Source organism: Camelina sativa, chromosome 15 (assembly GCF_000633955.1).
Source record: "Camelina sativa cultivar DH55 chromosome 15, Cs, whole genome shotgun sequence".
Lineage (NCBI taxonomy): Eukaryota > Viridiplantae > Streptophyta > Magnoliopsida > Brassicales > Brassicaceae > Camelina > Camelina sativa.
In genome coordinates this window covers 2300894-2312384 of record NC_025699.1, presented here as the reverse complement: position 1 = coordinate 2312384, position 11491 = coordinate 2300894, and the positions used below count along the sequence as shown (strand labels likewise).

Below are 11491 nucleotides of genomic sequence, written 5' to 3'. Positions count from 1 at the left end.
AAAAACTGTAAATAAATATAATTTATCTTAATTACTTAACAAAAATACCAAATTAAATTAATTTTGCAGTAACTAAAACAATGGTCATATTATTATAATAACATATTATTTAAATATTTTCAACAATACTATGTGTACTTTTTTCTCTATCAAAATGATTCTTTTATGAATTGCATCATATAACAAATATCTATAAAAATATTGTAGTTAAACCATAATATTATAAAAATTATTTTTCAATATATATAGTAACAATTACACGTACATTTCATATAGAATTAAATAGAATCTTCATTTTTTATTTCAAATTAATAATGCATGCATAACCCACGCATTCTATTTTCTAGTTAATAAATATATTTTGGTGAGAAACAAAGACACGAAATCAACGGATAGCGACATCATCGTCACAAGTTAGAAAAGCGTGCCTCCTTTTTTAATTTTTTTATTTAGTAATCTTCGGATCTTCGGATCAATTCTGTTCTTCTCTCTCTCTGATTCAGAATCGGAAACTATGGATTCTTCATCATCATCCGACGCAGCACGACGTCGTATCAACGCTATCCATTCTCATCTCGTTACGTCTTCTCGCTCTTCCCCTCTCCTCCGTTCCAATCCAACCTCCGGCGAATTCGGTCTTGGTCCGTATTCTCTCTCAATCTCTGATTTACTTACTACTAGGCTAGCTTAGCTTCGTCTCTCTAGTTGCTGATTCCGTTTTGGTATTCTGATCGGAATTAGATAACGGCTACAGTGTTGTTCTTCCTGAGAAATTGAATACTGGCAATTGGAATGTCTACAGGTTTCCCTCTTCTTCCTCCTCTCCTTTTCTCTATCTCTCTGTTTCAATTCCGTTTGATTTCAAAATTTTACTCAGATCTGTAAAGTCTCCGTTCAAGCTCGTTAGTAGATTCCCAGATCATCCTGACATCGCTACTCTCCATGACAATTTTGAGTATGGCAATCAGAAATCCCCCCTTCTTCTTGTATTTATCAATTTTTTTGAGTCATCTCTCTGAATTGTTAGTGTTCCTTTGTTACTATGTAGGCATGCTGTTCATGATTTTCGTGATTACAAGTATTTAGGAACTCGTGTTCGTGTCGACGGAACTGTTGGAGAGTGAGCTCCTCTCTTTAACTTTACTCTTAGAGTTATGTATATGCTTCCACTCTTTACGTGACTCTTGTTTCTATAGCTATAAATGGATGACATACGGAGAAGCTGGTACTGCAAGGACAGCTCTTGGTTCTGGTTTAGTTCATCATGGTATCCCCATGGTAATTTTCTTTGATTCTAGCTTTTCTTTCCGATTGATCTTGAGTTTTGCAGCTTGACTCTCAAGTGTCTCTGTTTTTCTTCTACCAGGGATCAGCTGTTGGAATTTACTTTATCAACCGTCCTGAGTGGCTCATTGTTGATCATGCTTGTTCTTCTTATTCTTATGTGTCTGTTCCTTTGTATGATACTCTTGGTAAGCTTCTGGTTACAGCTTATGATTTCAATTGCGCATTTGTTACGGATGTTCATGATGATAATACTCTTTTTTTTTTTTTTGAGTGAAGGTCCTGATGCTGTCAAATTTATTATCAATCATGCAACTGTGCAAGCTATATTTTGTGTGGCAGAGACTTTAAACTCTGTGAGTTCTTCAATCTGCTGCTTTAATTTCCTTCTCTTTTTCTTTATTCTTACTTGGATGATAGTAAGAAAAGAACCTTTCTTACTCAAATGATGTGTATGTTGCTGATTGTTTTCCTTCAATTGCTCGTACTTTTGCTAAATGATCGTTTTCCTGACTTCTTTTTGCTTGCTTTCCTGTTTTTGCTGGAGGTTTCAGTTACTTAGCTGCTTGAGTGAGATGCCAAGTGTACGCCTGGTGGTGGTATGAAGACGACACCTCAAATTTTTTTTATTGATTACTCTTTGAGTATTATGACTACAGCTTTCAAATTAATTTTTTTTCTCTCTGTTTGTGATACTTCTCATGGACCAAGTAGGTTGTTGGAGGGTTGAATGAATCTTTACCCTCTCTTCCGGCATCAGCAGGAGTGAAAGTTGTATCATATTCGGTGTTATTGAATCAGGTACTTGTGTAATTTTGTAATTCAATAACCTTCTTCTGAAGATAAGTAGGACTAAGGACATTCTATCATTTTAGATTTTGCAAGTTCTTACCAGTGCTATTATGAGTCGTGTTCTGTTTATTACCAACCAGGGTTTCATCAATATTTATACAACACTGGGTACATAGTAGGTCATATATGTACAAGTGTACTTCCACATCATTGTACTTTTACCTAAAACTCGAGATCAATTAATATCAGGACAACTGTTATACCTTTCCCATATATCCATCATAGTTTTCTCTTTGAGATAATCATAATATAGTCACCCTGTATCCTTTTCGCTGCTAGCAGCACAGTTGTGGTCCATGTTGGTTTCATTGTTTTCTGACCAAAAAATTTTGTTTCAGGGTCGTAGTAACCCTCAGCGATTTTTTCCACCAAAACCCGATGATGTTGCAACTATATGCTATACAAGCGGAACAACTGGGACACCCAAGGTTTTGCTTACTTGAAATTTTATCTTCAAACTAAAATAGTACTGTTCTTTATTTCATATTTACCCAGACTATAGCATCTAACTTACTGTTTATCTTATCCTGTATGTCTCGTTCCTCCCTGACCTGTTCTTCTTCTGGATGAAATATGTTAAAGGGAGTCGTTTTAACTCATGCAAACTTGATTGCAAATGTTGCTGGCACCAGCTTTAGTGTGAAATTTTTCTCTTCAGATGTGTAAGTGCTTTGCTTCTTTCTACCAATAGTTCAAGATTTTCAATGTTCTCCTCTGTATCTATTGCTATATATATCTTAATTCTTAAGCGTTCTTGTTTCAGATAGACTATTAGTAACTGATTTTGTCATAATCTCTTCTACTCTCCAGTTACATTTCGTATCTTCCATTGGCACACATTTACGAACGAGCTAATCAGATCCTGACAGTGTACTTTGGTGTTGCTGTTGGATTCTACCAAGGGGTTAGAGACTGATTTTTCTCATTAACCATGATAGACCTATGCACCTGCGATCTGTTTTTTTTCTTATACCTGCCCCTTTTCTGTTGATTTGATTGGACAAACCACTTGCAAAATTTTCTGCAGGACAATATGAAACTACTGGATGATTTGGCTGCTCTGAGACCTACTGTATTCAGCAGTGTCCCTCGATTATACAATAGAATTTATGCTGGGTAATATAATAGCTTTGGTTTGTTGATATGCGCTCTCTGCTGCTATTGAGAATTCACTGAACTAATGTAAAGTTGTTGTCCCCAGTATCATTAATGCAGTAAAAACCTCTGGTGGGCTGAAAGAAAGACTCTTCAATGCTGCCTATAATGCAAAGAAGCAGGCTCTCTTGAATGGTAGGTCCTGCCATACTTAGATATTGAAACCAAACTGTGAAATTCTGTAGCTTTATTTTGTAATTTCTGATACAGCAAGGGCACTTTGATTACAGTTGAGTTCTAAGATATGATAGTAGTATTTCCTTTAAACAGTTTTGGGCTTGATTTCCTTTGAATATGTACTGTTGGTTCAGGAAAGAGTGCTTCGCCCATATGGGACAGGTTGGTATTTAATAAGATAAAGGACAGACTTGGAGGACGGGTTCGTTTTATGACGTCTGGTGCTTCACCTCTGTCTTCTGAAGTGATGGAATTTTTGAAAATGTAAGTTTATTGCTTTTAAAATATTGTGTTATGTCATATTGTCCAATAGAATTTACCCTCAAGAATGAACACATTGTTTTCTTATAACTTCCGTTTGAATTTAGCTTGTGATTTTCTATTATCTTTGGTTTAATCTTGTGGTATGAATCTTCTTTAGATGCTTTGGAGGAAGGGTATCAGAGGGATATGGAATGACTGAAACATCTTGTGTCATAACTGGAATGGACGAGGGTGATAACCTCACTGGGCATGTTGGTTCTCCTAATCCAGCTTGTGGTGAGCTTTTTTACTGACTCTGCATAAGATAAGTAGAGTAATATGGAACTAAATATACAATTTAAATCGCTATATGGATTTAATACTCCTTCCTTTTACAGAAATAAAGCTTGTGGATGTCCCGGATATGAACTATACATCAGTGGATCAGCCCCATCCCCGCGGCGAAATATGTGTTAGGGGTCCTATCATTTTTACAGGCTATTACAAAGATGAAGTTCAAACGTATGAACACCTCTTGCATTGCAAATTCCTTTTTCACTAATTAAAATGTACCAAGAACTAATTCTTTCAGCAAAATGTATTATTGTCAGGAGAGAGGTCATTGATGAAGATGGATGGCTTCACACTGGAGATATAGGTCTGTGGCTGCCAGGAGGACGTCTAAAAATTATTGACAGGTAATGTCTGGAAAAGTCTAGGGAGTGCAAAGCTCTAGTTTTCCACGATTGGTTATCTATTTGGGGACTTGTTGATATCTTTTGAACAGAGTATAGCTTAGTAAAATTTCTCATTCTTTGAACAGGAAGAAGAACATCTTCAAGTTGGCACAAGGGGAGTATATAGCTCCAGAGAAAATTGAAAACGTCTATGCCAAATGCAAATTTGTGGGCCAATGCTTCATATATGGTATAGTAAATAAAATTTCGTAAATCATTTTGTATAGTATTGCTCTTAATTATTCCCTATCTTTACTCGTTTCCAATTTTCAGGTGATAGCTTTAATTCATCATTGGTCGGTGTTGTGTCGGTTGATCCAGATGTGCTGAAAAGCTGGGCTGCTTCAGAAGGCATTAAGGTAATATAACTTCCTTTACCTGATTCTCCCAATGTAACAATAGGAAACTAAATTTATACCACTTTGCTGAATGTAGTATGGAGGAGATTTGAGAGAATTGTGCAATAGCCCGAGAGTGAAAGCAGCAGTACTAGNAGAAAATTGAAAACGTCTATGCCAAATGCAAATTTGTGGGCCAATGCTTCATTTATGGTATAGTAAATAAATTTCGTAAAATCGTTTTGTATACTATTGCTTTATTCTTTCCCTAATTCACTCGTTTCCAATTTTCAGGTGATAGCTTTAATTCATCATTGGTCGCTGTTGTATCGGTTGATCCAGATGTGCTGAAAAGCTGGGCTGCTTCAGAAGGCATTAAGGTAATATAACTTCCTTAACCTGATTCTCCCAATGTGACAATAGGAAACTAAATTTATACCACTTTGCTGAATGTAGTATGGAGGAGATCTGAGAGAATTGTGCAATAACCCGAGAGTGAAAGCAGCAGTACTAGCTGACATGGACACTGTTGGAAGAGAAGCTCAGGCAATGCATCTCAGTAAACAATTTTCGTTTAGTTAATATTTCTCAAGTACGCTATCACTGACTTGAAAACAAACAAAAACATATGGTGCAGTTGAGAGGCTTTGAGTTTGCAAAGGCGGTGACATTGGTGCTGGAGCCATTTACACTGGAGAATGGTTTGCTAACTCCGACATTCAAGGTAAGTTCTGCCAGACCCGTTTGAGCAAATAGATTCGATGGTGAGATAATATTAGGAAACCAGTCGTGAATATGGATTGAAGCAAAAAGGATATGATTTGAATTTTTGCAGATTAAGAGACCACAAGCGAAGGAATATTTCGGAGAAGCAATAACAAACATGTACAAGGAGCTTGGTGCTTCTGATCCCACCGCTAATAAAGCTCGGTGATGTTAGTATAATCGTGTGATTAATAAAAAAAGCCCACTCGAAATGTTATGTTCATTCCAAATTGTATTCTTTTTTTGTTGTTCTCTTGCCACAATACCTATTTTTATTGAATGTTAGTAAAGGTAATAAAGGTGCTACATTATGTTTTCCCCTGTCCCTGTGTAATAAAAAGGCAAAACATTCCACAATTCGTTCGTTTGATATTTTTCACAGATTCTTCGGCCTACCACGAAACGACAGTCTTATTCACCGTATTCTACTTCTGTAAGACTGTAACCTTCAGATTGGATTCACTCGGCCAACTCACTATCCTGTTCGCAAGATATCTGATAATAAATAGTGTGATACGGTAAGATGTTATTAAAACTCGGTTCAGTTTTTGGTTGGCTCAGTATGGTTTATTAACCACGATTACTACTGCTGAGTGGCTGAGCCTGATTTAGTACAAGAAGATTTGACTGTGCAACCCAAGAATAATTGGAAAGAGAAAAAAAGATTGTGATCCAAAAAACTAATCGCAGACCATACAATAACCCATATATCTCGCATATTCTATTTCGAAACACAGTCCCAATTTTAGACAAGTCTGGATCTCATCTCAGTTTGGTCTGTGACTCTGTCATGTCTTCATCTCGTATAAATACGTGATCTCTTTCACCTTCTATGGCTCTATCCAACAGAGTCTGTCATTTCAAGCAGGGTCTCTGTCTCACTCAGTCTCTAGTCCGTGATCTCTTTAGTTTACAGTTACACGGACACAGACACACGCGCACACATACATATACAAACACTTTATAAAGTTTTGACGTATATATACTGAGTTTGCGTGGTGGTGTCTGATCGAGATTTTATTAAACATGGCTGTTGTTGTATCTAATGCGAATGCTCCGGCTTTCGAAGCCAAGATGACTGTCTATGTCTTCATCTGTGTTATTATTGCTGCTGTTGGTGGTTTGATCTTCGGTTACGACATCGGAATTTCAGGTTTATTCTCTTACTCTGTACTAGATTTCACCATACATAAATGCATTTCAAGAAAACTAAATAAAAACCTATCTTGCACCTCAAGTTACATGTTCTTGGTTTTCTTGAGCTAATCTTGATGATGACCTTTGGTTAAAAGGTGGAGTGACGGCGATGGACGATTTCTTGAAGGAATTTTTCCCGGCGGTGTGGGAAAGGAAGAGGCACGTACACGAGAACAACTACTGCAAATACGATAACCAGTTCTTGCAACTGTTCACATCGTCTCTTTACCTAGCCGCACTTGTGGCCAGCTTCATCGCTTCCGCCGTCTGTTCCAAACTCGGAAGGAAGCCCACTATGCAGTTTGCTTCTATCTTTTTCTTGATTGGTGTCGGCCTCGCTGCAGGAGCCGTTAACCTCGTCATGTTGATCTTTGGAAGACTCTTCCTTGGATTTGGGGTCGGATTCGGCAATCAGGTATATAAGTACTGAACTAGCTACAGGTGTCAAAACAGGTCACTCCGGAATTGAACAGTATCTAACTTAACCTCAAAATTTGCAGGCAGTGCCGCTTTTCTTGTCTGAGATTGCTCCAGCACAGCTCCGAGGAGGTCTCAACATTGTATTCCAACTCATGGTTACAATCGGAATCCTAATTGCCAACATTGTCAACTACTTCACTGCCGAGGTTCACCCTCACGGATGGCGTATTGCTCTCGGTGGAGCCGCGATTCCAGCTGTTATTCTCCTCTTCGGTTCACTGCTTATCATCGAGACGCCCACAAGCCTCATCGAGCGCAACAAAAACGAAGAAGGAAAAGAAGCCTTAAGGAAGATCAGAGGAGTTGATGATATCAATGACGAGTATGAGTCTATCGTCCATGCCTGCGATATAGCGAGGCAAGTCAAGGACCCTTACAGGAAACTGTTGAAGCCGGCTAGTCGCCCACCGTTGGTCATCGGAATGCTTCTCCAGTTCTTCCAACAGTTTACTGGAATCAATGCGATTATGTTCTATGCACCGGTTTTATTCCAAACTGTTGGGTTCGGAAGCAACGCAGCTCTTCTCTCTGCGGTTGTCACGGGAACGATCAATGTTCTTAGCACGTTCGTTGGGATTTACCTCGTTGACAGAACTGGCCGGAGATTCCTTCTTCTCCAATCTTCCGTTCACATGCTCATCTGCCATGTCATTAACTATATCTCTTGTCTTTGTTTTTATTTCTTGTGATTCAAGTTAGTAACTTGAAGATAGGTTTCTTGTCGCACAAGTTAAAGTAAAACTAACAAATCTCTTGAAACAGTTGATCATTGGAGGCATCCTAGCAAAGGGCTTGGGTATAACGGGAACACTCGGGAGGGCAGAAGCACTAGTAGTGGTGATCNGAGTTGATGATATCAATGACGAGTATGAGTCTATCGTCCATGCCTGCGATATAGCGAGGCAAGTCAAAGACCCTTACAGGAAACTGTTGAAGCCGGCTAGTCGCCCACCGTTGGTTATCGGAATGCTTCTCCAGTTCTTCCAACAGTTTACTGGAATCAATGCTATTATGTTCTATGCACCGGTTTTATTCCAAACTGTTGGGTTCGGAAGCAACGCAGCTCTTCTCTCTGCGGTTGTCACGGGAACGATCAATGTTCTTAGCACGTTCGTTGGGATTTACCTCGTTGACAGAACTGGCCGGAGATTCCTTCTTCTCCAATCTTCCGTTCACATGCTCATCTGCCATGTCATTAACTATATCTCTTGTCTTTTTTTTTTATTTCTTGTGATTCAAGTTGGTAACTTGAAGATGGGTTTCTTGTCACACAAGTTAAAGTAGCTAACAAATCTCTTGAAACAGTTGATCATTGGAAGCATCCTAGCAAAGGACTTGGGTGTAACGGGAACACTCGGGAAGGCACAAGCACTAGTAGTGGTGATATTTGTGTGCGTTTACGTGATGGGATTTGCGTGGTCATGGGGACCTTTAGGATGGCTAATCCCAAGCGAGACGTTTCCTCTAGAGACTCGAAGCGCAGGATTCGCTGTTGCAGTCTCGTGCAACATGTTCTTCACGTTCGTAATTGCTCAAGCCTTCTTGTCAATGCTTTGCGGGATGAGATATGGAATATTCTTCTTCTTCGCCGGTTGGATCATAGTGATGGGACTGTTTGCCTTGTTCTTCATACCAGAGACAAAAGGAATAGCCATTGATGACATGAGAGAGAGTGTGTGGAAGCCTCATTGGTTCTGGAAAAGGTATATGCTTGCGGAGGATGATCATCCTGACGTCGAGAAGAGATCTGCTTGAAATGCATCATTCTCTGTTGATGTTTCTTTTATTTTTTTTCCCTCTGCCTCTTACCTTCTTTTTTTAAATTTCTTTTCCTTGTTGCTTTTCTTTATTTAATTTTGTTTCGTGGGAACGATTAGTGTAATAAGACCAACTTGTTGGTTCAGGTTAGGGTTATCAATGAAAAATTCCATGGAAATTTTCCTCACATTCTTTTCTCATTTATTTACATTATTTGAATTGTTTCTTCATATAGTAGATTGAGCTTAAGCTTCAAACTTTAGATATTTCAGAATTACACAGTTTTGATTTTTTTGCTCAACGTTAGCAGAATCAGATTCTCTGTTTAATTGCTTGTACCGAACACAGGAGAACAAAACCAAGCAAGTAATCCGGTTGAGGAGCTAACCGTGAATTATTGACTAAAGCTATTTAAATCGTAACCTTCTTATCAGCGTCTTTCAGTGCTTTCTTTTTCAAAGGATAACAAAAGATTCACTCTACTCAATCCTCTCAAGTTCCTCTTACTTGCCAAGTCAAAATATGCAAAATTAGAAAATCTATTGAAGGGAGTGTCAAGTTTCACAAACATGTCAAACTAATATAGCTACAAGAATAAGATTATTTTGGTTATTTCTAGTCGGGAAGTATTTGCTCGTTGTCTGCATCTCCTTCTGTCTCAATGGTAGGCTTAGTAGGTCCAGCTCCAGGAGCTTGCTTCTTCTTGATTCCACTCACTATATCATCAATCCTCAGAAGCATACACGCCGCTTCTATCGCTGTCTTGAACGTTTGCGCCTTCACATTGTACGCATCCCATATCTAATCACAAAGTTGAAAGTATTAAGTCTCAAGAAACAACATAGTACTTTTACCAGAGAACATTGCTTTTTCANTGTTGATGTTTCTTTTATTTTTTTTCCCTCTGCCTCTTACCTTCTTTTTTTAAATTTCTTTTCCTTGTTGCTTTTCTTTATTTAATTTTGTTTCGTGGGAACGATTAGTGTAATAAGACCAACTTGTTGGTTCAGGTTAGGGTTATCAATGAAAAATTCCATGGAAATTTTCCTCACATTCTTTTCTCATTTATTTACATTATTTGAATTGTTTCTTCATATAGTAGATTGAGCTTAAGCTTCAAACTTTAGATATTTCAGAATTACACAGTTTTGATTTTTTTGCTCAACGTTAGCAGAATCAGATTCTCTGTTTAATTGCTTGTACCGAACACAGGAGAACAAAACCAAGCAAGTAATCCGGTTGAGGAGCTAACCGTGAATTATTGACTAAAGCTATTTAAATCGTAACCTTCTTATCAGCGTCTTTCAGTGCTTTCTTTTTCAAAGGATAACAAAAGATTCACTCTACTCAATCCTCTCAAGTTCCTCTTACTTGCCAAGTCAAAATATGCAAAATTAGAAAATCTATTGAAGGGAGTGTCAAGTTTCACAAACATGTCAAACTAATATAGCTACAAGAATAAGATTATTTTGGTTATTTCTAGTCGGGAAGTATTTGCTCGTTGTCTGCATCTCCTTCTGTCTCAATGGTAGGCTTAGTAGGTCCAGCTCCAGGAGCTTGCTTCTTCTTGATTCCACTCACTATATCATCAATCCTCAGAAGCATACACGCCGCTTCTATCGCTGTCTTGAACGTTTGCGCCTTCACATTGTACGCATCCCATATCTAATCACAAAGTTGAAAGTATTAAGTCTCAAGAAACAACATAGTACTTTTACCAGAGAACATTGCTTTTTCAGTCTTACCTTGCTCTCTTTCATGTCAGCTATTGCACCAGTATTCCCATCAATTCCAGTCCAAGCATTCTCCCCATTTGCATGCTAATTTAACCAAAAAAAATTGAATCGATGAGAGAAAAAATTCGGTGTCTAAAACATGTACAGAGATTTAAAAAATTGGTAGATGTAGATATACTTTTCCTTGCAATGCTGTCATAGTTCTGATCACGTTAACTCCACAGTTCTGAGCTAGAGTACGTGGAATAACCTCAAAAGCTATAGCAGCTGCTTCATATGGCCACTGTTCCAATAACATTCAAAATTAGATCACCCATTCAACTTGAAAATATCACAAGTTCACCACTACAAGAAAAGTGGTAGCAACCATAACAAACCTTTTCGATTCCTTCAATTGTTGCACTCTTCTGTTTTAAAGTGGCAGAAACTGTTAATTCTGTGGCTCCGCCGCCAGGAAGAAGCTTTGGGTTCTTGATGATGTTTCTTGAGACAGACATGGCATCCTGCAGGAAGGAATGCATCAGGTAAATGATAGTGACCAGCATGAGTAATATCTTATGTTTTGCACTATCATTCACACACCTGAAGATTTCTTTCCACTTCGTTGAGGAGATCTTTACTAGGTCCTCTTAAGAGCACGGTGCATGCTTTAGGTTCTTTGCAATCAACAATAAAGGCAAAGAAATCATATCCTATCTTCTTGACCTCAAACAAGCCAGCACCAGTACCAACGTCAGACTCTTGAAGTTCATCAGGCCTGTTCACAATC

General features: G+C 38.3%; 3 protein-coding genes across 4 annotated transcripts; 2 read left to right on the top strand and 1 right to left on the bottom strand.

Moving 5' to 3' along the window:
* On the top strand, positions 406–5871 carry LOC104744759 (long chain acyl-CoA synthetase 6, peroxisomal-like). Of its 2 annotated transcripts, XM_010465859.2 has the most exons (24): positions 406–641; positions 742–802; positions 878–955; positions 1049–1120; positions 1197–1278; positions 1367–1472; positions 1564–1640; positions 1839–1883; positions 1999–2085; positions 2475–2564; positions 2719–2798; positions 2947–3040; positions 3164–3252; positions 3338–3426; positions 3603–3732; positions 3890–4008; positions 4110–4233; positions 4323–4409; positions 4535–4586; positions 4948–4999; positions 5081–5166; positions 5243–5332; positions 5424–5510; positions 5622–5871. In XM_010465859.2, exons 1-24 carry the CDS (start codon positions 515–517, stop codon positions 5718–5720), a joined length of 2103 nt encoding a protein of 700 aa, XP_010464161.1. In that variant the 5' UTR covers positions 406–514; the 3' UTR covers positions 5721–5871. The 2 variants fall into 2 exon arrangements, with proteins under 2 accessions (XP_010464161.1, XP_010464162.1); XM_010465860.2 differs by lacking the exon at positions 4948–4999 and having other exon boundaries at positions 4535–4638.
* Positions 6412–9151, top strand: LOC104748038 (sugar transport protein 6-like). Its single transcript, XM_019236941.1, has 4 exons — positions 6412–6704; positions 6844–7163; positions 7249–7875; positions 8534–9151. Exons 1-4 carry the CDS (start codon positions 6578–6580, stop codon positions 8981–8983), a joined length of 1524 nt encoding a protein of 507 aa, XP_019092486.1. The 5' UTR covers positions 6412–6577; the 3' UTR covers positions 8984–9151.
* LOC104744758 (T-complex protein 1 subunit gamma-like) lies at positions 10374–11485 on the bottom strand. Its single transcript, XM_010465857.2, has 5 exons — positions 11305–11485; positions 11100–11225; positions 10901–11005; positions 10732–10806; positions 10374–10651 (listed from the first exon to the last, which is right to left on the bottom strand). Exons 2-5 carry the CDS (start codon positions 11217–11219, stop codon positions 10466–10468), a joined length of 486 nt encoding a protein of 161 aa, XP_010464159.1. The 5' UTR covers positions 11220–11225; positions 11305–11485; the 3' UTR covers positions 10374–10465.